Raw genomic sequence first — 27,594 nt, 5'->3', positions numbered from 1 at the left:
CCTCCCTCCTCCATAGCCTCTGAACACATCATGCCTCAGGCCCTCCCCACCTGTCACCCCTGCTCTGGCTTTTGTTTTATTTCCAGCAGAGAAGATGAAGGAGTGCGAGGCCTGTTTATGGGAGTCATAAAATGTACCTCCAGCTAGCCCAGCGGGGCTCACACCACCAACAGTGAGAAAGCCAGTGAGCAGGCTCTCAGCTGCCTCCTCTCTCTCTCTCTCTCTCTCTCTCTCTCTCTCTCTCTCTCTCTCTCTCTCTCTCTCTCTCTCTCTCTCTCTCTCTCTGATTCTGTTCCCTTCTCTGTCCCTTTCTCAGTTTCCCTTTCTTTCCTTCCTTCTTCTTCCTCCCCCAACCCACATCCTCCTCTTTTCCTCTGGTTTTTGGAGACAGAATCTTACCATATAAGCAGGCTTGCATCCAACTCATGCTCCTCCTGCCTCAGCCTCCCTGAGTACCACAAACACCCGGCACAATTACTTTTTGCCACTGGAATTTCACTCCAAAGCTTGTCTTGGGGTTTGACTGACAGCTTTTGTCTGCACCGCCTCAGTGGCTAGACCTACGATTTACACCCCACCCCACCCTCCCACCCTCGCAAGGCTCGGAGGTCCCAGGCTGCTCCCTGGGGGGCAGCTGAGAGGGCTCCATCCAGGCTAAGGGCCTTCCTGAACACAGGGCTCAGAAGGACAGAAGCACACACACCCCTGAGGGAAGCACAGCAGCTCAATACTTTGCCACTTCTACACACACACTGGAGCCTCGGGCCGACAGCACCCTTGCCCCCCCCCCCCCCCACACACACACGGGAGACAAGGGACAGAAACGGAGCAAGAAGACAAACAAAAATATAAGTTTGGTTCTTTCCTGTGCCTGGTTTGCTTTAATCCCGTCTCATGGTTAGACAGGAGAGACAGAGACAGAAGAATGACCAGAGAGGAGGGGCAAAAAGCTACTGCAGACCCCTGGCGGCCAGGCAGGGAGAGAGCAAGAAGCAGAGAGGACCAAGAGGGAGGGTGGGGACCGCGGGAAGCTCCAGACACAAGACCCCGCGAATCTGACATACAAAGGCCAAGGTGGGTGGAGGCAGACCTGGAGCCCAGGAAGAGGAGAGGAGGAGGGAGGGGACAGCACGGAGGGAAGAAGGGGAGGCAGAGAAGGAGAGGGAGGAGGGGACTCAGAGGAGAGGGGAGGGACAAGACAGGAGAGGGGCCGCTCGGGAGGAGGCCCCGCTCCGGCAGACAGCGGGTTAAGCGTCTCCGCGTGAACTTCCGGATGTGACACAGGCCGGGCCCGTGTGAGCGGAGGAGCCGCCGCCACCCTCGGCCGCGATCCGCGGGTCTTGGCCACTCGGAGACCCTGGTACCCGGCGGGGACCTCGGGGACCTCCCGCCGCGATGAGCCCCAGGCCGTGACCTCCCGAGCCCAGGACAGGCGGCGCCGGCTCATGGCCCGGAGGGTAGGTGACTGTGCCGTCCCGCCCTGAGCCCCTTTCTGCCTCTAAATGTCCCTTTTTGCCCCCTTAGAGTCCCTGCTGCCCCTCCCTCTATTCCTCTCTGTCACTCTCTCCCCCTCATCCCCCCCTCCCCTACTCCCTCTATCTCTTGGGTCTTCCCCATCTCTACCCTCTTCCTGTCTGCTTTTCCCCAGGCTTCTGTTGTCTGAGACCCACCCTGGGGTTAGGGGTGGGACATCTCACCAAGCTGCCAGACAAGGGAGAGCAGGGGAGAGATGTGAGCCCTGAGTGTAGGGAGGTTTGGAGACGGACCTGGCAGAAGGTAAAGACCCCGTCCGTCTGGGTTCACAGTGGGCAGCAGGGAGCAGGTGAATTCACTTCAGGATGCTTAGAGAAGTTAGCCTGCGGAAGCAAAAGAGAAGTGACAGCCACCCAGATGGCCCAGTGCGCCCAGGTCGACTGGAGAACACAGGACCCTCTGCCTCATACCAGTGAGCCCTTTGCCTCTTGGAGCCCCAGTCTCCCCACTGCTAAGAACAGTCTTCTACCTGGAGATCAAAGGTCCTGCTGCCCCATTGTGATTCTGGGACAGGAGGACCCAGAAATCTGGCTCCTATACTCTTGTTTCTGGTTGGGACTGTTTGCATGGTAGAATAGGGTTACCCTCCCCCAAATGTATTTATTGACTGTTGTCTGATTGTGCTAAATGTCTTTCATTTCCTCATTCATTCAATTCCAACTTGGTGCTAGGTGCGCTCTGTCTGACTGTCTGTCTGTCTGTCTGTCTGTCTCTGTCTCGTGTGTAAGTATATGTGAATGTGTGTGTGTGTGTGTGTGTGTGTGTGTGTGTGTGTGTGTGTGTGTATAGAGTTGTCTCTTGCAATTCGGGGCGTGGTGCTCTAAGCCTGCATGCTCTGGAGAACATACCCTATAGCATACATGTGCATGTGTATGTCGGCTGTGTGCCCAACTGTGTGTGGATATGGGTATGGTGAATTTACATGTTGGATGTGATAAATTGTTAAGACATTCAGAGGTGTGTAGTGTAATCTCAGCACTCCAGAGGTCAAAGCAGGAGAATTGCTCTGAGTTCCAGGCCAGCATGGGCTGCAAAGTAAGATTCTATCTCAAAACCAAACAAAGCTGGGAGAGCCCCTGCCTATCCCCCAGTGAGGGGCTGGGGGCGTGGCTCAGTGGTAGAGCCCCTGCCTAGAATCCCCCAGTGAGGGGCTGGGGGCGTGGCTCAGTGGTAGAGCCCCTGCCTAGAATCCCCCAGTGAGGGGCTGGGGGCGTGGCTCAGTGGTAGAGCCCCTGCCTAGAATCCCCCAGTGAGGGGCTGGGGGCGTGGCTCAGTGGTAGAGCCCCTGCCTAGAATCCCCCAGTGAGGGGCTGGGGGCGTGGCTCAGTGGTAGAGCCCCTGCCTAGAATCCCCCAGTGAGGGGCTGGGGGAGTGGCTCAGTGGTAGAGCTTTTGCCTAGAATCCCCCAGTGAGGGGCTGGGGGCGTGGCTCAGTGGTAGAGCCCCTGCCTAGGATGCACCAGGCCCTGGAACCCAATACTACAAAAATAAAACAAACACTTGTAAAATAAATAGGAAGAGGCTGTGCATATGCAGGTGAATTTTTTGGATTTTCTGGGTTGTACCTCCTGTCAGACCCTGTGCTTCCCTCACTGCTCTCCCTCCCTGGCTGGTTCCCCCAACATCTCTGTCTCTATGCTTCTTTGCCATTATCTCTCCCTCAGTTCCTAGCCATCCAACTCCTTCCTAGATGTCCCTTTGGGGTCCTGAGCAGGCCTCTCATGCCTGCTTGGACTGCTCTGTGTGATTCTGCGAAGGCTGGGATCCTTGGATACTGAAGTACACATTGTGTGACCTTGGGTAAGGAGACTGAGCCCTGGGGACACTAACCTCCCCGGGCCTTGTCCCTTCTCTTGTAGTATGATGAGCTGCGCCACTACCCAGGCATTACAGAGCACACGACAGCCCTGGCCAGCTTTTCAGAGGCAGCGCCTTCAGTACCTAGAGCCCCTGGGCCCTACACCCCACACCGGCCACCCCAGCTCCAAGCTCCAGGCTTGGACAGCGACAGCTTGAAGAGAGAGAAGGATGACATCTATGGGTGAGTGGGTCTAGGGACAGGCAGGGGCTCCCCCAGTGTCCTTTGTGTCTCTCAGGGTCTGTTTCTCTCCCTGTGTCTGTCTCTGAGCACTCCCTATTTCCCCTCACGAATGCCCACTTTCCTGTCTCCACAGACACCCCCTCTTCCCACTCTTGGCCCTGGTCTTTGAGAAGTGTGAGCTGGCTACATGCTCGCCCCGTGATGGGGCCTCGGCTGGGCTGGGTTCACCCCCAGGTGGTGATGTCTGCTCCTCTGACTCCTTCAATGAGGATATTGCTGCCTTTGCTAAGCAGGTGGGCAGCCCCAGAATGAAGAACCGGGGAGGCAGCAGGAAGGGCAGGCAGGAGGTGAGACCACCTTGCCTGGCCTCTCTTCTCCCTCCCAGATCCGCTCCGAGAAGCCGCTGTTCTCTTCCAACCCGGAGCTGGACAACCTGGTGAGGCCCAGGCCCTCCCCGTGTCCCCTCCGCAGCCAGCTCTTGTCCTTCCACTTCACCTGTATTCCTGGGGTTGGCTGAGGGGTGAGGACAGGAAACCACTAGCCCACATTTACAAACCACAAGAATGTTGCCTATTTGAGAACTCCAGGTGGTCAGAGACCGAATCCCAACTCTGCCACTCGAGCTTCATGAACCAGGGAGCCAAGGCAAGTGATATCACTAAGGGAGAAAGAGAAAGCTAGTGAGAAGTGCCCTTTCTTTGCACACCAGACCTCATCCTTTGGTTCACTAGGTGGAGGTGGGAACAAAAGCAGAGGGCAGGCAGATCTGGGGTACAGGCTGTGCACCGCTGCCGCAGCACCTCTCAGCTCCCCTTGTGATTGACTCTCTCTCTATCACTTCTCTTTCTACCTCAGCCATCAATCCAATTCTTCCTAATGCTGACTTACTGAGCCTGACTCTGTTTTTCCTTTGGCCCAGTTGGTTTCTCTATTCTGTCCCTGTTATTTTCTTTGCTGTACTGTCTTAAGGATATTTCTCTATCTCTAAAAAAAATAATAATAACAGTGTCTCACCCTATTGTCCAGGAACCTATTGTGTAGCCCGGACTGGTCCTTGTAGGCAATCCTTCTGCCTTAGCCCCCTCCAAGTAGCTGGGATTCCATGTGTGCACCTCCACACCTAGCTGCTCTCCTTTCTTCCTCCTTTCTGTCTACAGATGGTCCAGGCCATCCAGGTACTCCGGTTCCACCTGCTGGAGCTGGAGAAGGTGAGGGTGTCTCACTTGCACCTGCCCCACCCCCACCCTCTAACTCCTCTCTCCCTACTCCCCACTGGAGTGAAAGCAGAATGCTCCCTCACCCCGTATACCCCAACCCTGGCTCCCCCGGGTGGCCCCCCCCCAGTACCCCGCTGCCCTCCCAGGTCCACGACCTGTGCGACAACTTCTGTCACCGCTACATCACCTGCCTCAAGGGGAAGATGCCCATAGACCTGGTGATTGAGGATCGGGATGGTAGTTGCAGGGAGGATCTTGAGGACTACGCAGCCTCCTGCCCCAGCCTCCCAGACCAGGTGGGCATCAACGGGCCACTATGCACTTCATGGCAATGACAGCTAGGCAGGACAATGAACACAGCAGGAAGACATGCTTCACATCTGAACACTTCAGAAATGTCAACCATGAAGTGTACAATACACTCACTTTCCCATGTCACAGCAACCCACAAATACAGCTGGTATAGACACATATACACAACCAACCAGCCTAAGTCAGGTATAGACAGCCATACTCAACACACCATAATGAGTACCACCTCCTGAAACAAACCACAACCACAAGACAGTAGCATAGACCCTACAGCCACCCAAGGTCCTGAAATAACCCAGTCATGAGACAATAGCACAGACCATAGAGCTGTTGCACACCCTCGAACAAGCCACAACCATGAGACAGTAGCATAGACCCTACAGTCACCCAAAAAGTCCCCAAACAAGCCATGGTCGTGAGACAATAGCACAGACCATAGAGCTGTTGCACGTCCTCAAACAAGCCACGGCCACAAGATAATAGTGCAGGCCATACCGGCACTCCCGAACTGCCACTGAAGTATAACTACAGCACACACACATTACTACACAGCTATCTCTGATGGAGCCAAAGGGCTCTAGATACTGCTGAACAAACTCAGATAAGGTCACACTTGGACAGAGACTGACCCAAAAGCCCTGTTGCCCTGCAGTTATGTAGCCTCATATTCATCTATGTAGACTTATAAATAAAGATAAATAAACTGGAATCAGCTCAGCACAATAGGTAACAGCTACATGCATAGCAGCTGTCTGTGTTGATCACAAGTTACCTCCATTAGAAAAAGTCATCTGAGGGTCACATCCAGATGCTGTCAACAGATCCAGCAATGACACAACCCAAAGTCAGAGACAGGTACACTGCAAGACTCCTGCGGTACATCCACACACTATCACACAAGAGAGATTCACAAACTCTTGGTTGGGGTTGGAGAGACAGTTCAGTGAGAAAAGTACTCACCATGACAGCCTAGGGACTGGAATTTGGATCCACAGCCGTCATGTAGGTGCTGGGTGAGTCTGATAGCCTGACTCTAATCCCAGCGCTTACAAGGCAGAGACAGGGATACATGGAACAAGCCAGCTAGCTAGACTGTATTGGTGAGCTATGTGTTTAGCAAGAGACCCTGCCTCAGTATATAAGGGAGAAAATTTGAACAAGGCATCAGATATGACTCTGGCATGCACACACACACACACACACACACACACACACACACACACACACACACAGATCATTTGTCTCCAAACTCATCAGAGTCTCAGGAGAACTTTACATGAAAAGATTGGATATCATTCCCAGGGAGGTCCCTGTTCAGATTTCACACATCCTCAGCTCTCCTCAAAGGACAGTTACCTGGAGGTCACATACACACACAGATGTCCCCACAGAGACACACACAGACTCTCTGTGGGCAATGCTGCCATCTGGGTAGTCTAAGAGAACAGTACTCACACTCAGAAAGTCATGTTCAGATATACAATACATAAAAGTTTCAGGGAAAAGTCTAGCAAGGTGGTATAGGCCTGGAATCTCAAAATTCTGAAGGCTAAGGGAGGAAGGTCACATGTTCTCAAGGCCATCTTGAACTACACAGTATGTTTTCAAACCAGACTGGGCTACAGACTGATACTCATCTCAAAAAATAATAAAAGTCTACAAACAAAAATAGAAACTGAACCCCCTATATGAAATTCTGAAAACTGAAGATGTGGCTCAGTGGTAAAGCACCCACCTCGACTCCCCCAGTGTGGGGTGGGGGTGGGGGGTGGGCACGGAGCTGAAGGCATGGCTCAGGGGCAGAGCCCCTGCCTAGAATCCCCCAGTGAGGGGCTGGGGGTGTGGCTCAGTGGTAGAGCCCCTGCCTAGAATCCCCCAGTGAGGGGCTGGGGGCGTGGCTCAGTGGTAGAGCCTAGCATGAAGGATACCTTAGGATCTGTTCCCGGCACTGAATAAAAGACAACACATATGGAAAGAATTTTTTTTCATAAGTTCAGTGTAAATTCACTGGCCAAAAAAAAATCCAACCTGAACTAATGAGAGGCTATTTATAGCCTGTACTTTTCCCACTTAGCTAATATTCATGGTTTGCCAGAGCACGTTAATGGGTTTGGTACTGAGATGAGCCCAGGCTCCTGCTGGGGGTGAGAGGAAACCCATTGCCCCAGTATCCCAGCTCAAAATGGAAAAGGTTTTGTTTGCCTTTTTGTGTAGTTCGTTGCTCTTTTGAAGAAGGGTCCTACCTTGTGATCCAGAGTTCCTGGGAACTCATGGGAGTCCTACCTCAGCCTTCTGAGTGCTGGGATTAATGGGCATCACCGCCCCAGCTTTCAGAGTGAGGCGTGAAGTCTGAGGTTATCTCATGTCCTAAGCGTGTAAGATGAAAGTGTCCTATAGACTGCTAGCTTCCGCTTACCTGCCAATCACTATTCACCTGCACATAGGTGAGTTTTCATACCAGTTGAAAATGGCACAGAGAGGCAAAGTCACTCATCTATGATCACACAACCAGATCAGGAACAGGTTTTATCTACAGAGCCCGGGTTCCCTAAGCTTTCCCCCTGATGTCCCATTCTTATTTCCTAGAATACTACATGGATCAGAGACCATGAGGACAGTGGGTCTGTACATTTGGGGACCCCAGGTCCATCCAGCGGAGGCCTGGCCTCCCAGAGTGGGGACAACTCAAGTGACCAAGGTGAGAAACTTAAGAGGGACAGAGGAAACATGGGCGTTGCTCTGAGGATTAAGGTTAGACTTCCAAGGGGATTCCCAGGGACACGGCCGCAGTCTGGTGTCTTGGGTAAGGGTGTGGTCCTCTGTTGCTTACCAGCACCAATTGGGCATGTCTCCCCCCGGCCCCAGGAGATGGGCTGGACACAAGCGTAGCCTCTCCCAGCTCTGCAGGAGAGGATGAGGAACTGGACCTGGAACGCAGACGGAACAAGAAGAGGGGGATCTTCCCCAAAGTGGCCACCAACATCATGAGGGCCTGGTTGTTCCAGCATCTCTCGGTGAGAGTCTTCAGATTGGGCTGACATGGACACAGAGAGAGGGAGGTCACTATCCCAAAGGCCAAGCCCCGTCTATGAGCCACCCAGAGATAGGTCCTCCCAGCAGCCCCTGCTCCATCCCTCAACTCACCCACCCATCAATCATCCACATGCCACTTGTCCCAGGATACCCTGTGGAGGATGTTCTATTGCTAAATGCACTGTGAAGACAAGGCCCAGAGAGGCTAAGGGTCTCAATTCAGGCCACCCAGTCAAACATAGTTTCAAATGCAGGCAATCTAGTCTTAACTCTTGTACCACACCACCTTGTGGAGAGAGATTAATAAGCAGACATGGAGAGGCTAAAAGAAGATAGACTCAAAACAGAGGAAACTAGAACTGGAAATGACAGCCCATGCTTGCAATCCCAGCACTCAGGAGGCTGAGGCAGGAGGATTCTCAGTTTGAAGACAACCTGGGCTACATGGGAAGCCTCTTTGTTGCACACACACACACACACACACACACACACAAGACCAGGGCTACTGAGATGGCTCTGCAAGTAAGGATATTTACTACAAAGCCTAAGTTTGGTCCTTGGACCCATTTGATGGAAGGAGAGGACTGATTCCCACAAGTTGTCCTCTGACCTCCACATGCAGGCTTGTGCATATGCGCACACACACCTGCACACACACACACACACACACACAGAGGGGGGAGGGGAGGGGAGGGGATGAGAGGAGAGGAGAGGAGAGTGGGGGGAATGAGAATATAAATATAATTTTAAACAAGAGGCTTGAGCTGTAGTTACGTTTGGTGGATTGCTGCCTAAGGTAAGAAAGTCTTGGGTTCCACCCAGTGCTACATAAAGAGGGTGTGGTTTGTGGGGCACACCTGTAACCCCAGCACCCAGGAAGCAATGCTGTCCTCAACTAAATAGCAACTTTGAGGCCAGTCATTGCTTCAGAAAGAAACCTCAGGGTAGGAAGTACAGCTGAGCAGTATATAGTGGAAGCGAAAAGAGGTGTAAAAGGATCCCGTGGGACTCCTTGAATAGGACTAGATGCGTGGGGCTGCTCGCCTCCCCCGAGTGTGAGCCCCCTCCTGCCCAATTTGCCTCTGGTTGCTGTAAAAGGTGGGGTGGGAAGTAAATTGCCCAAGACTTTGTTGAGCTCCACCCCTTTGGCCAGGGAGGGAGAGTGGCTCTCCCACCCTCCTCCTGCCTTGGGGACAAGTTATACTAGGCTAGACCTTAGGGAGCAGACACCAGCGGGGCAGGCAGAGTGACTCTTGTTGGTGGCCTGCAGCACCCGTACCCTTCAGAAGAGCAAAAGAAACAGCTGGCCCAGGACACAGGGCTCACCATCCTGCAGGTGAACAACTGGTGAGTGACTGGGCTGGGTGCTGTCCGCGGTGCTGAAACACCATCTCCTACTCCTTGTTCCTGGCAGCCCAGATCTGGATTCCTTCTGCTGTCCTTACTTGCGGTCCTCTGACCCCTTGAATATTTCCTCACACTATTTTTTTCTTTTCTTTTCTTTTCCCCATAACTTCCCAGGTTTATTAATGCCCGGAGACGAATAGTGCAGCCCATGATTGACCAGTCTAATCGCACAGGTACAAAAGGGACAGAAAGCCCCTCCAGTCTCAGGTAGGACCAGGCCTCCTGTGCCTGAGTCTACACCACATCTTCTGAGGCTTTTAAAGCTCATCTTGTACCCTTGATCCCTTCTTGGAGCTTCTGTGGCTCCACCTGAACCCTGACTCCCTTCCATGGGCTCCCCGCCCATGTCTACACCCCAAATGTCATCTTTTTTTTTTTCTAAATTAAGTATTGACAAATTTTAATTTTATTCTTAACACTGGGTCTCGCTATGTAGCTCTGGCTAGCCTGAAACTCACTCTGTAGACCAGGCTTCCCTTGAATGCACAGAGATCTGCCTGCCTCTGCCTCTCAAGTGCTGGGATTAAAGGTGTGTGTCATCTCATCTGGCTCCAATCCTACTCTTGTGATTCCTAGGGAATCTATCTTACTCCAACTCTCCCTAAGGGGCTCCTGAGACTCTGCCTGTGCCCCCAACCCATTCTGAGGTGCTTCTGGGCCTGAGCCTCAGTCTTAGCTCCCTTCACAGGGCTTCTGACGTTCTGACTGCACACTAGCACCCCTTGTAAGCCTCCTGGGGCTCACCATACACCCCATCCCCTTTCCTAGGGCAGGGTGCATCTTTCAACCCTGAGGGCCAGCCCATGGCAGGCTTCACAGAGACTCAGCCACAAGTGACAGTCAGGACACCAGGTAAGTTCCCTGTCTCTGCTGAGCCACTTCCTATACCAGGCTCCACCTCTAATCACACACCTTCTAGTCTCAGTTCATAAATGATTCATGACTGACTTCCATACAGGGAGCAGAAGATGATATCACTGGCTTGCTCCAGTTCTTTCAGACTCAGCCAAATTAAAGACTAGTTTTTTCTTAAAAGGCCAGAACTTCCTCCTCTTCCCCTTCCTCCTCCTCCTTTTCTTCCTCCTCCTCATCCAACTCCTCCTACTTCTTTTTCAAAACAGAGTTTCTCTGTGTAGCCCTGGCTATCCTAGAACTCACTCTGTAGACCAGGCTGACTTTGAACTCATAGGTATCTGCCTGCTTCTGCCTCCCAAGTATGGGAATTAAAGGCATGCACCACCACTGCTTGTCTCAGAACCTTCTTCTTCTTCTTAGCTTTTTTGATACAGGGTTTCTCTGTGTAGCCCTGGCTGTCCTGGAACTCACTCTGTAGACCAGGCTGGCCTCAAACTCAGAAATTTGCCTGCCTCTGCCTCCCAAGTGCTGGGATTAAAGGTGTGTGCCATCACACCCAGTGGTTCAGAACCTTCTTAAAACACTTGACTTATTTGATCCTGGTGCAGAACCCTGGGTAACAGAAGGGGTGAGGGAGTATTAGGTATCTGTGGGCAGGAAGACTCACTGACCTTTTCTTTTGCTTTCCAGGATCAATGGGGATGAATCTGAACTTAGAAGGAGAGTGGCATTATCTATAGAGGCTGGGTTCAAAGGGAAGGTGAGTGAGTGGAGTCTAGGGATCAGCAGTCTCAAACTTCATTAAACTCCAGCAGTGAACCCAACCCAATGAGAATTTTTCGAGGGTGATGGAAAGATGCTTCATCCATCTTTCTATCCACCCACCCATTCACCTGTCTACCCATCCATCCATTCATCTACCTACTTACCTGTCTACCCATCCATCCATCCATCATCTACCCATTTACCTACCTGTCTACCTATCCATCCATCTATCCACTCACCCACCTCATTATCCATTCATCATCCATCCATCCATCCATCTATCCATTAAACCATCTACTCATCCATCACTTACCCATCTCACCTGTCTACACAGCCATCCATCCACACACCCACTCACCCATTATCCACCTACTTACCCACCTGTCCATCTTTCCATCCATCTATCATCCCATCCATTCATCTATCTGCTCACTCAGCATCTGTCCAACCCATCTATTCACATCATAGGGACCAATGCAGTACTTTCTAACTTCTACCTTCCTTCCCACAGGAAGGCCCCAGCCTCTGACTGTGACCACCAGCCTTGCGCCTAATTGGTCCCTGCTGGTCCTTGGGCTTCAGGACTTCACCTCCAAAGCTCCCACCCCATTCAACGCCTACCTCCCTGGGGTCCCCAGAAGCTTGAGGACCAAGAGCCCACTTGAGGGTCTCTCAAGGGCAAAGAAAAAGCCTCCAGGTCCTGCACCCTTCTTCTGCCCTCCCCTTTGCCCAGGACCTGAGCAGAGAAATGGGCCAAGGTCTGAAGAAGATGGTGGCTGGGGCCCCGATCCAGGACAGAGAAGAGACTGGGGTTGGACAAGGATGGTCAAGGAAGGAGGGTCACCTGGATCCAATGTTTGGAAGAATCCTCCATCTTCCTGCCCTCTGCCTCCCCCACCTCCCTTCTCTGACATTCTTCTACTTTTCCTTTTTTAATAATAAAGTCTTTAAAATGCAAATCAAAATTCTAAGATTTTAAGTCCTTGGTAACTTGAAACTGAAGAGCCACAAATGCTAACAGTCACTAGCCATCTTTCTCCTAATTCTTGCTCTGAAATACCATGTGTATCTGTTAGCTGTTGCTGTGTAACAAGCTGCCCCCCAAATTCTATGACTCAAAATGGATACTATTCTTGAAGTCGTCCTACTTGTACTTGGCATCTTATACTAGGCACAACTGGACTTTAAAAGTGGCTATGGGGATCAGCAAAATCGTTCAGTGAGTAAAGGTGCTTGCAGCCAAAAGTGATGACTTGAGTTTGACCCCCAGGAATCACATGGAGGGAGGAGGGTACAGAATCTTTACAAGTTGCCTTCTGGCCTACCTACACACACACACACACACACACACACACACACACACACACACTGAATCCCTACAAAGAACACAGCATAAAAACTAGCTCTGTTGAGATGACTCCGTTGGTTAAAGCCACCACCACCAAGACTAGAGAACACAAGTTCAATACTCAGGACCCACATGGTGGAAGGAGAGAGTCAACTCTCATAAGCTGTGCCCTAACTTCTACATGCATGCCACAGTGCAGATATGAGCTCTCCCTGTGAAGTAAATACCAAAAGATGTTCTCAAAAAAGCAGCATAACAAACCTTAAAAAGAGGTTGAGTTTCAGCCGGGCATGGTGGCTCACGCCTTTAATCTCAGCACCTGGGAGGCAGAGGCAGGTGGATTTCTGAGTTCGAGGCCAGCCTGGTCTACAACGTGAGTTCCAAGACAGCCAGGGCTACACAGAGAAACCCTGTCTCAAAACAAACAAACAAACAAACCAGAGAGGTTGAGTTTCTGTGTGGGTGACCAGTTTCAGTGGCTGCTCATACCGAGGGTAGCTGTGACAGTGACAGTGATTGACATGGCAGATAGAAACCCAGCACTGAAGCCAACAAACTCAAGGGCCAACCCCAAGATACCACAAAGCTGCTTGCTTTCAGGGAGCTCAGATCTTAGAACCCGATTATGGAGATTAACAGGCTCCATCGAGCTTTGTGGATGGTCTATTCCAGATGTCATGAGGACACCAACCTAGACATGTTCAAGCTGCTAACAGATAATGGCACGGTGGGTGCACAGAGCTTGTGAATGCTCTGTATGATATCAGTAACTGCAGATGACTTGCAATGTGTCACGGAGTGACAACGTACTGTCCATAACAGCTAATCCCGAACTACTCAATGATGAGAAAGTGGGATGGTAGAGTTGTAGACTGACAGAAGAGCTGGTGTCCAGAATCCCCCAGTGCCCTAGGGGCTGAGGGCACAACTCAGTGGTAGAGTCTCTGCCTAGAATCCTCCAGTGAAGGGCTGAGGGGCATGGCTCGTGGTAGAGCTTCTGCCTACAATTTCCCAATAAGAGGCTGTCCTTTGACCTCCACAACTCACTGTGGCACACATGTGTATATACACAAAGAGAGTGACAGAGACAGAGAAAGAGAGACAGAGACAGAGAGACAGAGACAGACAGACAGACAGACAGACAGACAGACAGACAGACAGACAGAGAGAAAAGAGAGAGATTAAAACTAAACAAGGGGCCAGAGAGATGGCTCAGCACGTGAAGGCACTTGCCACCCAAGCTCCCAACCTGAGTTTGTTCCCTAAAACCTGCATGGTGAAAGAAAAGAACCTACTCCCACAAGTTATTGTCAGACCTCCACACTTGTAGTGTGGAACTGGAGTCTATAAGAATACACACACACACACACACACACACACACAAAACACAGTTTTTTAAATAAAATAGGAGTTTGACTGATGGCTCAGCAGTTTAGAGCACTGGCTGCTCTTTCAGAACACCGAGTTCCAGCCCCACGTTCACCACAATCTGTAACTCCAGTTGCAGGAGAGCAAGCTCCCTTTTCTGATGGTGCTGCACATATATTCATACATAGATGCTGCATATGTATGTATGTTGTACATATATAACATGCAGAAAAAAACACTCACACATTCAAAATAACTAAATAGAAAAATTTAAAAACTCACCAAAATTCTTAATGTTTTAAAAAAGCTAACATGGAGGCCAGGTGTGGTGAGACCTGCCTACAACACCATCACTCTGAGGGCACAGAACGGAGGATTGTGATCTCTGAGCCAGCCTGGGCTATAGATCAAGACCAAAACGGGAATCTCTAAAGCACTGCTGGACAGTTTGTGTCCCAGAACCCACCACAGGTGCCTCACAGCCTCCAATAACTTCAGCTCCAGGAGACTCAACACTCTCCGGCCCCACAGGCACCTGCACACACATAGCGTTCACTCACAGACATGCACATAAGTAAAATTGAAAATAAAAATAAATATTTTGCAATTAGCTAACATGATCTATTTCCCGCGTGTGATATTGGTTTTGTTACTAGGATGAGTTGAGTTTGTTTCTCCCAGGACTCCCCAGGAGTCTGCAGTGGGACACATGAGGGACCAACAGTGGGTAGGACCACCGACCCGACCCTTCATGCCACTCCCTGTTGGATCCAGGGGATGGGAGGATACTAAGAAGTCTGAGTCCTGCCACAGGAGAGGCAGCTGCAAGTGCAGACTCAGTCCCCAGCCTAGAACAGGCAAATGTCTCAGCGGCAGGCTAGGGGACTAGCCTCAGACTCTGGCTACATGTGGGGTGGAGCTGTATAGTGCTCTCTTGCCCAACCCCATGTTCTCAGAGACTGGAAATGACTCCCACTTAGTTCTCCCTAATCAGGAGGAGGGAAACTGGCTGGAAGGTTAATTGCAACTAAAAATACTTCTCCCTGGGGGCGGGGGTGGGATGGAAGGAGGCAGCACACCCTTAGGGTATGAGTGGCTGTGCCCAGAAGCAGGGAGATAGTGGAACCAAAGTGAGGGTGGAGAGGGCAGACCTGGTTCTCAATGGTGGGAGTCAGCTGTCACCAAAACCAGGATATGGTGACAAGCTGATCCTTCGGTTATTTGGAAGGATCAGTGCAGCGAGAGCCACCTTGAGTGTGTTTCTGGTCAGACACAATACAGTGTACCACTAGGAAGAGCCTGCGTCCCAGGTTGTCTGTCCTTCTATCTTGGTGTGAGTTACCATGAGAGTTAACAGGAGACTCTGTGGGACCCAATGACATCCTGGAATGGTTGGAAAGAGGGACCCATGTTCTTGGGGACCTTGTCCAGGTGTCAAGAACTGCATCCCTGTGTGTGGATCTGGGTGAGATTAACAGCCACCTTCTGTGTCCACCAAGTGAGTCTTCCTCCATGGACTGCTGCATGTGGCCCTGTGGCATTGCTCTGGTGACTTGGTGTGGGTTGGATGTCATGAGTCCTCCACAGATTAAAATTTTAGTGGCGATGTTTGACATCTGTGGTACGCAAAGCCTCACTGGTCGCCAAGGGCAGGCCTGAATTTACAGCTCACACCCACTTCCAGCCTGTGCTCACCAGTTGTTCCTTTAGTGTAATTGATTGCTTTGCCTGCTTGTGTGTCTGCACACCGTGTGTGTGAGGCTAAAGGGGGTTGTAAATCCCCTGGAACTGAAGTTACACGCAGCTGTTAGGCACCATGTGGGTTCTGGGAACTGATCTTGTGTCCACTGTAGAAGTAGCCAGTGCTGTAACCCACTGTGCCATCTGTGCCATCTATCAATAAATTTTCCCTTTCCCTTCCTCTTCCTCTTATTCTTCCTCTTCCTCTCCTCCTCCTCCTCCTCCTCCTTTTTGCAGGGGAGATTGTTTTATGTGTATGCCTGAATATGCTTATGTGCACCACTTGCATAAAGAAGCCGTTGTTAGCAGAAAAGGGTACTGAATCCCCTGGAACTGGAGTTATAGGAGAATGTATACACCCTGGGAGCCTAACCTGTGTTCCCCTGCAAGGGGAGTGAGCCCTCCTGAACAACTAAGTTATATATCCACCCCCTCCCTCCTTTTTCTTTAACTCTTTTTCGTGTAATCCGAATTAGCCTCAAACTCCAGGTAGAATAACCACGAACATCCCATGCTCCAGCCCCCAGGTCCTTGGTGCGTCCACACTTGGCTTCCATTCAGCCTTCTGGTCATTTGTTCATTTATTTTGTGATAGGATTTCATATAGTCCATGCTGCCCTCGAACACGTCCACCTCCCGAGTGATGAGAGTATAGGTATGCGTGTGCCGCTGTGCCCAGTGAGCACTTTTCTCAGAAGTCAGGACCTAAGGAGGACTGCTGCACCAGAAGCAGAGACCCTAATCTATCAGGGCTCCCCTGTGAGCTCCAGGGGCTAGGGTACAAACGGCAGCATTCCAGGATCAAGGGCAAGCCAGGTGCTGTCACTAACAAGGACTCAAGGCAAAGCAGCCAGTGAAGAGTCCAGAGAGCAGGATGATGACATTGGCTGGCCGTTCATGATTTCTAGAAGCCGAACAGGCAAGGAGGAACACTCGGTCTCGGAGCCCTGGGCTCCGTCTTAACAATTTAGGCAACAGCAGGTCACATGACCACAAAGTCCCCATAAGACTACATCACCCAGGGAATCTGAGTTCATCTGAATCTGGGTAGGGTACTCTGTGACATCTCCTCAGAGCCACTCACTCTTCTCAGAGTGTTGCCATCATTAAGTGAGGCCAGAGGATATACAGAAAGAATTTCAGGTCAAACGAGGGAAATTCTAACCTGAATCCTAGGCAGACACATAAGCCCCTCAGCACAACCACAAGACAGAGCCACTGCCAAAGTCCCAGAGCCCTTTGCAGGAAGCAGGGTATGGAGGAAGAGAAGGTGCCAGGCACAGAGGCCTGCCGCAAGCCTGGGTACTAGAAAGGCTGAGGCAGGAGGAGCTCGAGACCATGATCGTCCTGTACAAATTAGTAAGGCCTGTTTCAAAATGAGAGGAGCTGTGAGGTAGATTAGCTGGTGAGGGGTGGGTGTTTCCAAGCCTGAAGACATGAGTTCCATCCCTGGACCCACAAGTTGTCCTCTGAGTTCTCCATATGCATGACATGGCATGCATGTGCCTACACACATAACAAATACATTTAAAAAAAAAATCGGGGCTGGAGAGATGGATCAGCCCTTATGAGCACTCGTTTCCTCTCTTGCAGAGGACCTGGGTTCGATTCCCAGCACCCGCATGGTAGCTGGCAAAAGGCATGCACATAGCACATGTGCATGCAGGCAAAACATTCATATATATAAAGTAAAATAAAGCAAAAGAGCAAAACAAAAATAGCCTGGGGCATGATGGCTCTGTAATAGAGCTTTTGCTAGAATCCCCCAGTGAGGGGCTGGGGGTGTGGCTCAGTGGTAGAGCCCCTGCCTAGAATCTCCACCCCGATCCCACCCCCACCCCCACCCGGAGTAAGGGGCTGGGGGCGTGGCTCAGTGGTACATTTCCCTGCTTAGTATAAAGTGAGGCCTTAGACTCAATCCTCAGCATTGAAACAATAAATGCTAGCAATAGATATCATTGATCTTTTTCTCATCCCCCCCAAAGGGACTGTGGCTTCACCTCTGGATCACTATGCACTGGGAAAAAAAAAAATCAAAGTTTAAGGGACTGACTGATAATCCCAGTCCAAGAAGACCAGAAGTGTCACTGGGAGCCTCTTGGCAAAGCAGGGGCTGATGGAGTCAGCTCATCCTCAGAGCGGTACTTCAGAGCAGCCCTGTAGGACTCCAAACCCATCCATGAATCTCCAGGGCTCTTCCACACCTAGCTCCCTGGCAGGGTACAGATGCAAAGGCTCAGGTGACAGACACCATCCGACCCGTCATAAGCCTGTGTCTGTGAGCCTGAGATGTGTGGCACTAGTAGTCTCTAATTACTGAAGCCCGGAGTGCCTCATCTATTCTGGAACTCATTCTTCCGCAGGGACCATGGAGCAGCAGTGCATCTGGAACCCACAAGGTGGCGCTGAAGAGCCATAAAGCTTTAATCCCTTCCCTCCCTGCCACCCCCCCCCCCCTTCTTTCTTTCTTTCTTTTTTTTGACAGTCTATTTTGCTCTGGCTGCCCTGGAACTAACTATGTAAAGCAGGCTAGCTTCAAACTCAGAGATCTACCTGTCTCTGCATCCCTAGTGCTGGGATTAAAGCCATGTGCTTTTCTTTTTCCTATTTCTTTAGTTGTTGAGAGAAGGAGGCTGTGTGCTACATACCTATGGCGTCAGAGGACAAGCTCTAGGAGGGAGTGGGCTCTCTCCTTCTCCTAAAAGAGTCCTGGGGACTAAACTCAGGCCACCAAGCACCTTTTACATACAGACCCCTCATAGATGTTGTCGAATGGCAGCTCTGGGACACAACTGTGTATCCTTTAGGCTGCACATCATTGATTAATAATTTTTCAGTTTATTCATGTTATGTCCATGCATTGTTTTGTCTACACGTGTATCTGTATAAGGGCATCAGATCCCCTTGAACTGAAGTTACAGAGAGCCGTGAGCAGCCATTGTAAGATTTGGACAGTGCTCTTAGCCACTGAGCCATCTCTCCAGCCACTATCACTAACGATTTTTAGTGTTTCTTTTTATTGACAATTTCATGCATATATGTAATAACTCTGGATTCTTTTCCTCCTCTCTCCTTTCTCTCTCACGCCTGGCTGGACTCCTTTTTATTCCCAAAACAGTTGCACTTGCAGACTTTTCGGTTCTGATGTACTTTGCTTGTTTGTTTGGTGAGCCACTGGGCATAATTAAGGTTGCTTTCATGGGCATGCGAGTGGCTCACACAATCAGCCTTGGTATTACACTATTTTCTGGGGTTTGTTTAGTTGCTGGCTTGCTTGCTTTTGCTTTGAGACATGAAACTGCCCCGGCTGGTCTGAACTTCATTCTCCCTTCTTGGTCTCCCACGTGCTGCCGCCATTACAGACTTTACAATAAGTCCATCTTGAGGTAGTAGCTTTTAGAATATTCTAAACATCGGGGTGGCGGGGAGAACACCTTACATAAGTCACTTTCCACCTCACGCCCCAGGCCTGGCAGCTAAGAACCCACTTCCTCTCTCTGTGGACTTTGTGTGACAGACCTTTCCTGGGGAGATGCATCACACGCCTGCTCACTCCAGATGGGAGCCCACAACAGACCAAAGTGCGGATATCCTCAAAGTCCACATTAGTGAATCAATGGGTTTTATTGTGGTTGCTCACAGGAGTATAGGTGAGGGGTAACTTACAGGAGCAGAAACAACCCAAAGACAGCTGTATCCCAGGCATGGGTGACAGCTCTGGGAACCTGAAACACACTGCACAGCTTGCAGGCAGCTCAACAGGTTAGAGTGTTCTTTCCAGGAGACTCGGTTGGTCAGAACAATACCAGGAGGCTTGGCTGGTCTGAGTAACTCCCAGAAGCCTTTGTTGTTTCCTCTTAGTGAGGTTGGGGTCTAATGAATCTGGTCAGTTTTAGGGACTTCCTGAAGTCTTGCGCGCGTCCGACTCGACCAGCAAGAACGACGCTGCAACAGGATCCTTCTGCACGCGTTTATTGGGAGAGCTTGATTGCAGAGGCGAAAGGACCCTTAGCCCAGCCCTGGTGCTGCTTTATATAGGCCTAGGAGAGGCGTGTCTCACACCCGGATTGTGTTGTGTTTGGTTGATACTTACAACCTCATTTGCATTCTTACATCTGATTGGTTACTTTCTCTCTTATCTGATTGGTTACTTTCTCTCTCTTCTGATTGGTTACTTTCTCTCTCTTCTGATTGGTTACTTTCTCTCTCTTCTGATTGGTTACTTTCTCTCTTATCTGATTGGTCAATTTTGGTCAATTCTCAAAACCTCATCTTGGCAAAAAACTTTCCTGCCTATGTATGGTGGCCAGCAGAAGCCTGTGCCACTTTGCAACAGCACATGTGGCTTCCCACATCTCCCCCTTTCTGTTTTAATAAAATGAGGCTGGACTAGGCCTGTGCAATTATGTCCATCTGCTGTGGCTCCTGTTTTAGGTCGTTCCTCCAATGTCACAGTCTTTTCCCGTCGTAGGGTAACCCTATCGCCACCGGGCCCCGTGCCTTAGGTTGGCCTGTGCATGAGGAAAGTTGCCCGTCTCTGGATACCCCAGTGCTGTGTGACAGTAACTGCTAAGTGACCTAGGGCGAACTCTGCAAAAGAGGCCAGCCAAAAAATGAATTAGTGGGGAAATCATTATCACCCTGTCGTATGCATCAATGTGCAAGGGCTGATTAATGATTGTTGAGTCTCTCTCATGCGCAAGAGCAGAGAACTCAGATGCCGACTAATTCTTGAGCATAGATAACCAAACTTTGGGGGAGGCGCCGTTTTCAATAGCCAATAGTGCCTGAGTTATAATTACCTTGTCACATTTTTGTTGTGTTCTAAATTTGCATACCAACCAGAGCATGAGCGCCAGTCCACAGCATATGGCAGCACCAAACAAAATCACTCCCACCCATTCCTTAAAGTAAGAGAAAGCAGAGGAAAGCCAAGAGGTAAAGTCTCCAAAGGTCACAGGTTCCACTCTGGTTCCATTAAGGTTCAGGATCTGTATCTGCAGCCTCTTCTGCAGCCTGTCCAGCTCCTGCGACCAGTTTCCTTTCAGATAATTCGATAGGTCTGTACTTTTAATAAAAGAATTATTAATATACCTATTGGGAGTAATGCATACATGTGGAGTGGATGCCACACAACTCATTTGAATGACATCCATCATCTGTTCCATGTTATGCTGTAAAATATTCACTCTCTGATTCACTAACATTAATCCTGAGGCGAGATGAGAATCCACCCTTTGCAGAGTGAGCAATGCCTCAGACGTTTTTTCTGCTATCTGACTTATGGTATCAGCACTATTAACTTGATTGGCCATAGCAATTCCTGCGGTAACCGCTGATGCTGCAGACACTACAATGGCAGTGACAATGGCAGCTGTGATTCCAAAATCTCTCTTCTGTCTAATTAGACTCATTATTGGGAACTTCTCTGGATCTGCCTCAACAGGTACAGGGACCAAGATTGGTAGCTGTACCACTAAGGCTAAGAATTTGGTTCCATTCCAGCATTGTGTCAAAAAACAAGTGATATTTGTACAATCTAACCATTCTGTATCATTTTGAAATTCAGCCAATATAAAGAAAAATGGAGGACTAACACAAACTTCTACTGGAGAGGTAGTCATATTTCTGATAACTCTATTAGTTGTCACATTATCTAAATGAGCAGAGGTATTGGAAAGTGTGGCAGAAACATTCAGTATCTCATGAAAGGTGCCAGTCAGCAGTGCAAAGGCTGACAGACTGGTACTAGCACCTGCCTCATTACTTAAAATCCATTGGTAATATGGCCAAATATTTTCTTTTCCTGTAGCATCTTCCTTATCATTCATTACAGAAAAATCTAAAGGAGGTGACAAAGCAAAACCCTTTGCTATTTCTTTTCGAGGAAAAATTTTTGATTGACAAGGTGAAAAAACTATAGGAAATGTGAGGTCCGGATGACACCAGGGCACGCTGCGTTTGGCAGTAGCATTGCCAACAGGCCATCGTGATCTTTTGGGAATAGTCACCTTTCCCTTTATCATAATAGTGGTGATGTTTATAGGTGAAGTTATATTATTTCCAACATCACCTGAGCCTAATTGCTCTCCTTGGACGACTTGCGTTAAAGCATTAAGTAACACTTCAGAGCTCACTTTATTTTGGATAATGGGGTCTGCCCAATTAGAGATAACCTTTTTCTTTAAAAATATACAGGGTGTAAAAGGTCTATCCACATCATGCACAAAGCATAGTGTATAATTTAAATGAAAACTCGTACTATTATACACCCGTGGCTCTTGAGGAGTTTGTCGTGCACAAGGCGCATCCAGAAAACATTCTGTTGCATAAAACAAAGGCAAGGTGGAAGAATTGGAATGTACCGGTAAAGGTACTGGCCATGATCTTACTATGGCCCACAAAGGTATACTTATCCCGGTCTCAATCATCAGGAGTAGGAATAGCAGGATCATCTTGGGATTCATCTTGCTCTTTCACGGTCCATGTCAGTCGCCTCGGGACCCAAAGTGGATTTTCTTCACCCTGTGGAAAAACACAAATAGCTCCCCGGGATCTGATTAAGATAGGATCCGGGCCATACCATTTATTATCAAGGACATTTTTCCATTTGACCATTTCATTGGGCGATTGAGGCCATTGTCCGTGCCTTTCGGCTGGTGATCTTCCAGCATCATCCAATTTTAAAAAATTAAGAGTAAATATTGTAAGGGATAGAGCCATCTTTGGCGTCATAGCCTCTATTCCCCCTTTCTGTTTTTGCAAATATTGTTTCAAAGTACGATGAGCTCTCTCAATGATGCCTTGGCCCTGTGGATTATAGGGCAGTCCAGTAATATGTTTCACTTGCATTTGTTTGCAAAATTGGCTAAATTTAGAAGAAGTATATGCAGGACCATTATCTGTCTTTAGCACTAGGGGCTTACCCCATGCAGCCCAAGCCTCTAAGCAGTGAGATATGACATGAACTGCTTTTTCCCCTGACAAGGGAGAGGCATGTAGGACACCAGAACTGGTATCGATGGACACATGTACATATTGTAATTTCCCAAAAGCTGGGATATGCGTGACGTCCATTTGCCAAACATCTAGGGGTCGCACTCCGCGAGGATTAATGCCCACGGAAGGTGCATTAATGAATTCTACACACCTACCACACTGGAGGACAATATCTCGAGCTTCTGTTCGTGTGAGCTTAAACTTTTGTCGTAATGTAGAAGCAGGGACATGATAAAGTTGATGAAAATTTTTTGCACTTTCTATAGAATTTTGTGATAGGAAAACCGTATCTCTGGTGGCTGAATCAGCAATTGCATTACCCTTAACCATAGGTCCAGGTAATGATGTATGTGCTCTAATATGTTGAATATAAAAGGGATGCTCACGCATCAAAATACAATTTTGTATTTTCATCAAAGTTTCAGTTACTGGACTAGACTGCTTAAAATTTCCAACAGTCTCTAACATTAGTACAGCATTAACCACATAAACAGAATCAGAGATAATATTTATGGGCATAAGAAATCTTTTAAAGACTTCCAAAACCACCATACATTCTACCAATTGAGGGGCTCCTGGTGTAAATTGCAACCTTACAGCCTTTTCATTAATCACATAACTTCCAATCCCTGTTTTGGATCCATCTGTATAAATATCAATGGCTCCCTTTATAGGAGTGTTAGCCGTTACCTTTGGAAATATAACTGGATGTAATAACAGAAAATGTAATAAAGGATGTTTAGGATAATGATTATCAATTAAACCAGAATAACTGCATCTAAGAATAGCCCATTCATCTATAGTCGCACACAACGTCTGCATTTGTGCAGCAGTATAGGGGACAATTATGCTATCCAGCATTTTTCCAAAGTGAGTAATTGAACTTTTTATGCCTTTATGGGCCATATTTGCCACCATGGTGGGATAATGCTCTATAGTCTTATTAGAGGATATGTGTGGATGTATCCATACTAGAGGACCATCTTGCCATAATACAGCAGTTGGCAAGTTTATGGTTCGTAATATGCATAGGCAAAAAGGTTTTTGCTCATTTATACGATTTAGCTGTGCTGTTTGGATTGCTTCTTCTACCTTCCTAAGAACATCAGAAGCCTCAGGTGTTAATTGTCTCAATGAGGTAATATGTGATTCACCTTCTAAAATTTGAAATAGAGGTTTTAATTCCAAAGTAGGGATCCTTAAATAAGGTCGAATCCAATTTATATCTCCTAATAATTTTTGAAAATCATTTAATGTCTTTAGATGATCTTTTCTTATACTAATCTTTTGTGGGGTAACACACTGTAAAGTAATAGTGGTTCCTAAAAATTGACTAACATTAGACTGCTGTACCTTTTCTGGTGCAATAATCAAGCCATTATTTTTTAAAGTTTCATTAAGAAAGCCATAAGCTCGCTGTATACTTTCTTCTTCAGGTCCACAAATCACAATGTCGTCCATATAAGGACAAATTTTTAAGGAGGGGAAACCATCTCTGACTGCTTGTAAAGCTTTTCCTACATATAATTGACATATGGTAGGGCTATTTGCCATTCCTTGGGGTAACACTCGCCATTGATACCTTTTATCAGGCTCCATATGATTAACAGAAGGTAGGGTAAATGCAAATCTAGGTTTATCTTTCTCGTTTAACGGAATGGAAAAGAAACAATCCTTAATATCTACTACTATAATTTTCCAATCCTTAGGTAGAGCTGAAAGTAGGGGGAGTCCTCTTTGTACGGGACCCATAACTTGCATTTGTGCATTAATGGCTCTGAGGTCATGTAACAATCTCCATTTACCTGACTTTTTCTTTACAACAAAAATAGGGGTGTTCCAGGGTGATTGTGTGGGTTCTACATGTCCCAAGTCTAATTGTTCTTGTACTAATTCTTTAGCTGCTTTTAATTTCTCAGAGGATAAAGACCACTGAGGCACCCACACCGTGTCCTCTGTACACCACGGAATGGGCAAAGGCTCCTCAGCGGCCCCTAGAAAAAACCCAGCCCTTTCTTATCTGCTTTTACTGTGGCTTTAACTGGTGAAATTCTACCTTGTAAACTTTTTCCTAGACCTAGTCCAGGTATATATCCCATTCCTTTCATCATTTCCTTGCTTTTCTGAGAATAATCATTTGTCAGTATAAAGTTCATGGCTGACATCACATCTCTTCCCCATAAGTTTACAGGTAAAGGGAGTACATAAGGTTGAAAAAGCCCTGTCCTTCCTTCTTTATCTTTCCATTGTAAGGATTTTGCACTTATAATTGGGGTAGCCTCATATCCTAATCCTTGTAAGCTATGTGATGATTGATTAACAGGCCAAGAAGCAGGCCACCAATTACTAGATATAATGCTTTTATCTGCTCCTGTATCCATTATACCTTGAAAGGTTTTTCCTTTCATCTGTAAAGATGTGTACTTTCTTTTCAAACCTATTCTTTCTACCCTTTGTACACTGCTTTTGCATATGACCTGTTTTCTTGGGTTCGTTCATGTTGTTTAGAATGACTCCAACCTTGAGTTTCCAATTTTAAGCTAACTTTCTGTTACAAGCAAAAGGCTGCCTGCCCCTTTAAAAGCTCCTTTTGCAATTGGCCCTCAACAGGGCTTTTTCAGCTGTACTTGACTCCCAGCCACCATGCAGCTAACTTGTCAATTTTTGCTGTGCAGACTGAGACTACTTTTTATTATTTTTCAACATGAAACACAGAACATCATTCAATCATCCAAACATGAATTGACAAACATATAGACAATTTGGTGCACCAAAAACAGACAATAGACAGCTTAAAGGGACACAGATATCCTAACCAGAGCTAAGAATCTCTCCATAGGAGTCAGAGAGGAAGCAGGACGTCTCCCGTTTTCCTTCTGTCCCTAGGAGGGCTCTGAAATAGCTTATTTTCATTTTTTCTCTTTCTTCTGGGAATTCTGCACAGTGGCTGCTTCTAATAGTTACTCCTCTTTCCCTGAGAGCTATCGTTAAGCCTTTGATGAAGGCTGCCTCTTTAGTCAAAGTCCTCGAGAGGAGGGTAAATTGACTTAATTTTTTGTTCTTCATTTTTTATATTATCCTTTATATTATCCTTTGTATCTTTATATTATCCTTTGTATCTTTATATTTTATATTATCCTTTGTATCTTTATTTTTAGCTTCCTTTCTTTTTCTCTTTTTTTTTTTTCTTAAGTTACTTATTTTTCTACGCGCGTCTTCTTTTTCCTTTCTCTCTGTTTCTGATATGCCTTCCTGGTACTCCTACACCTACTGCGTAAGAAAGCATACCTCTCAGAGACTTACCTTAATTTCTTTATACTTACCGGTACCACCGTTCCTCAGCTGAAGAGTTCTGAATCCGTGCGGTCAAATCCTTCTCAGCAGCCTGTTTTGCAGGAACACTTTATTAACACCGCTCCCCAGCTGAAGAGTTCTGAACCCACGCCGGATCCTTCTCAGCAGCCTGTTTTACGGGAACCTTTATTAACCGCTCCTTCCCCGCGATGCAGTTCTGGATCCTCCCTGTAGCAGGGGGTCTTCGCTCGTGCCTGAAGATGTTTCGTCCCGGGTTCTCGGCACCACTTCTTGCGCGCGTCCGACTCGACCAGCAAGAACGACGCTGCAACAGGATCCTTCTGCACGCGTTTATTGGGAGAGCTTGATTGCAGAGGCGAAAGGACCCTTAGCCCAGCCCTGGTGCTGCTTTATATAGGCCTAGGAGAGGCGTGTCTCACACCCGGATTGTGTTGTGTTTGGTTGATACTTACAACCTCATTTGCATTCTTACATCTGATTGGTTACTTTCTCTCTTATCTGATTGGTTACTTTCTCTCTCTTCTGATTGGTTACTTTCTCTCTCTTCTGATTGGTTACTTTCTCTCTCTTCTGATTGGTTACTTTCTCTCTTATCTGATTGGTCAATTTTGGTCAATTCTCAAAACCTCATCTTGGCAAAAAACTTTCCTGCCTATGTATGGTGGCCAGCAGAAGCCTGTGCCACTTTGCAACAGCACATGTGGCTTCCCACACTGAAGCAATTTTGAATTGTTTATTTTCTGTTGTAAGGAGCTTCCCTGAAGGATGGAAAGAGACCACTACACAATGGGCTGTCTCGCTTGCCCTGGACCCGGCATGATCATGACCATGGTTCTTAACTTATGGCTTCATCCATGAGAAAACAGTGCATCCACACTTCACTTGTCTCTTGTGCTGAGGATGAACTCCAGGGCTTTCTACACATTCTGAGAAATACTGCACATCTGAGCCAGGCCCCCAGCCCCTCACTGGAGGATTCTAGGCAGGGGCTCTACCACTGAGCCACACCCCCCTCACTGGGGGACTCTAGACCTTCTTTCTACTGCTGAGCCACACTCCCAGCTCTTGACTTTTTTGAGACAAGGTCTTGCTTTGCACCCAAGGCTGGCCTTGAACTTGAGGTCCTTCTGACTCAGCTCAGAGTGTCTCTATTAAAGGTGTGTGCCCATCATACTCACTAGGGTTTAACAACTGGGTAAAGGTAAGAGATTAGATGTCTGGAGCTCTACCAAGGTCAGTCTTGGGACCTTATGGCATTTTCCCCTGTCATCTCAGGACATGGCTGGAGTCTCTGTAGTTGTTCATTCTTCTCTGATCACTGAAGCTGCTGTTGCTGAGAGCTAGTGAGCCCACTAACCTATCATATGCAAAGCCAAGTCTGATCTCCAGCATGGAGGTGAGACGAGACCAAGCACTGGGGGTGGGGGGAACACCTTCTGAGAAAATGGACAGTTTCTCTATGTCTATCATCTAAAGGCTAAGGTTTTCAAATGTTATGTAGCCCAGGCTGGCCTTGAAGCTGCTGTGTAGATGAGAATGACTTTGAACTCCACACCCTCCTCTTCTGCCTCCTGCATGCTGGGCTTGAGGATGCCGCACAGCCAGCACTGCTGTCTCCAACAGTACACTTAAGTTCATGCATAGAGTTCTTCAGTCTATTTC

The 27,594-nt window shown here is 48.2% G+C and overlaps 1 protein-coding gene across 1 annotated transcript; it reads left to right on the top strand.

Moving 5' to 3' along the window:
* The first annotated feature begins 995 nt into the window (after positions 1-995).
* Positions 996-12,113, top strand: Meis3 (Meis homeobox 3). Its single transcript, XM_085842145.1, is given in 14 exon segments — positions 996-1,074; positions 1,285-1,457; positions 3,392-3,573; positions 3,707-3,866; positions 3,959-4,009; positions 4,731-4,907; positions 4,910-5,086; positions 7,689-7,800; positions 7,968-8,116; positions 9,406-9,482; positions 9,657-9,715; positions 10,311-10,394; positions 11,088-11,157; positions 11,674-12,113. Coding segments are annotated over 12 exon segments (1,290 nt in total). The 5' UTR covers positions 996-1,074; positions 1,285-1,445; the 3' UTR covers positions 11,138-11,157; positions 11,674-12,113.
* Positions 12,114-27,594: the final 15,481 nt, after the last annotated feature.

The sequence above is a fragment of the Mus caroli genome, unplaced genomic scaffold (assembly GCF_978045245.1).
Source record: "Mus caroli unplaced genomic scaffold, Mus_caroli_1 scaffold_8, whole genome shotgun sequence".
Taxonomy (NCBI): domain Eukaryota; kingdom Metazoa; phylum Chordata; class Mammalia; order Rodentia; family Muridae; genus Mus; species Mus caroli.
Note: the sequence above shows the minus strand (reverse complement) of the source record. Positions and strands in the feature narration are given on the sequence as shown.